Consider the following 2,003-nt stretch of genomic DNA (forward strand, 5'->3'; position numbering starts at 1 on the left):
TCTTGCACTGTTGGTGAGAATGTAAATTGATACAGCCACTATGGAGAACAGTATGGAGGTTCCTTAAAAACCTACAAATAAAACTACCATATGACCCAGCAATCCCACTACTGGGCATATACCCTGAGAAAACCAAAATTCAAAAAGAGTCATGTACCAAAATATTCATTGCAGCTCTATTTACAATAGCCCAGAGATGGAAACAACCTAAGTGTCCATCATCGGATGAATGGATAAAGAAGATGTGGCACACATATACAATGGAATATTACTCAGCCGTAAAAAGAAATGAAATTGAGCTATTTGTAATGAGGTGGATAGACCTAGAGTCTGTCATACAGAGTGAAGTAAGTCAGAAAGAGAAAGACAAATACCATATGCTAACACATATATATGGAATTTAAGAAAAAAAATGTCATGAAGAACCTAGGGGTAAGACAGGGGGAAGCAGCTTCATAGCACAGGGAGATCAGCTCTGTGCTTTGTGACCGCCTGGAGGGGTGGGATAGGGAGGGTGGGAGGGAGGGAGATGCAAGAGGCAAGAGATATGGGAACATATGAATATGTATAACTGATTCACTTTGTTATAAAGCAGAAACTAACACAGCATTGTAAAGCAATTATACTCCAATAAAGATGTAAAAAAAAAAAACAACAAATGTCACTCCAACTGGAAATGACTTTCCTTGAACAGTGCTCTCCGCAGGGCACCCTTGACCTCTGTGTTCCTCAGGCTATAGATCAGTGGGTTCAGCATAGGTTGAAAAAACTGTAAAACAGGAAAAGGATCTTCTGCCGGGTGGCTGGATTTGGGGGCCGTGTGCATGACGATGGCACTGCCAAAGAAGAGCCCAATCACGCAGAGGTGGGAGCAGCAGGTGGAGAAGGCCTTTCTGCGGCCCTCACCCGACTGCATCCTCAGGATGGCAACCAGGATGCGTGTGGAGGAGACCAGCACCAAGCAGAGGGGCCCAACTAAGACAAACACAGAAGCAGCAAAGATGACAACTTGCTTGAGCCAGGTATCAGCACATGCCAGTTTGAGGACAGACAGGATTTCTCAGAAGAAGTGGTTGATTTCATGAAGCCCACAGAAGAGCAGTCTCAGGACGAGGCCCACATGGACCAGGGCCAGGAGGGAGCCACCCGCCCAGGAAATCACCACCAGGGTGATGCAGATGCTCCAGCTTACAATGACAGAATATTGGAGGGGGTGGCAGAGGGCCACATACTGCTCATAGGACAATACCGCCAGGAGAAGACACTCGGCATAAGTAAAAGTCAAAAAGAGAAAGGTCTGTTTCATGCAGCCAGCAAAGGAGATGGGCTTGGCTGGACTCAGGAGGTCTCCAAGCATCTGGGGCACCGTGTTGCAGGCATACGCTATGTCAACGATGGCCAGGTGTGAGAGGAAGAAGTACAGTGCATTCTGGAGTCCAGTGAGATGAGCCCCAGGATGGCCCTGTTTTCCAGCAGGGTGAAGGTGTAAGACAGGCAGAAGAGCCCAAAGAGAAGTATCTGAATCCTTGGGCCAAGACAAAATCCCAGGAGAATGAATTCTGTAACCACTGTCTGATTTCCCCCATCTCACTATGAAAAGGATAAAATGGGATTGCTCAGGACAGAGTTATCGAAAATATCTAGACATTATTTCATAAAAATAGTCATTTTTAAAGGACAAAATTTTAGGGTATTGACTAGTTTTTCATTAAGTTAATCACTTAATCTAACATCCAGTTTTATAGGAAGGGGATTGTGTCACCAATGATAGGTTACCTAGAGTCACTGACACTTGTGATGGGGAGAAAGACTGTCAAATCAAAAGAGGAAATAAAATGACCATGAAATAGGGATGATCTTGGAGCTGCACGTGTCAACATCACAAAGAGGATTTCTGGGATGCAGAAGTAATCAATAATGGAAGAACTCCAAATACGGGAATCAGAGTAGTCCTAGAAAAGAGATGTCATTCCAGTTTCTCAAGAGGAATATCAACTGCGTCA

The 2,003-nt window shown here is 44.6% G+C and overlaps 1 protein-coding gene across 1 annotated transcript; it reads right to left on the bottom strand.

Moving 5' to 3' along the window:
- Positions 1 to 444: 444 nt before the first annotated feature.
- On the bottom strand, positions 445 to 1,443 carry OR2A1 (olfactory receptor family 2 subfamily A member 1). Its single transcript, XM_022575956.2, is given in 2 exon segments — positions 445 to 1,422; positions 1,425 to 1,443. Coding segments are annotated over 2 exon segments (765 nt in total). The 5' UTR covers positions 1,429 to 1,443; the 3' UTR covers positions 445 to 661.
- Between the last annotated feature and the right edge of the window lie 560 nt (positions 1,444 to 2,003).

The sequence above is a fragment of the Delphinapterus leucas genome, chromosome 9, assembly GCF_059928025.1.
Source record: "Delphinapterus leucas isolate spDelLeu-1000000601 "Yukka" chromosome 9, BTC_Dleu_Yukka2, whole genome shotgun sequence".
NCBI classification, from domain to species: domain Eukaryota; kingdom Metazoa; phylum Chordata; class Mammalia; order Artiodactyla; family Monodontidae; genus Delphinapterus; species Delphinapterus leucas.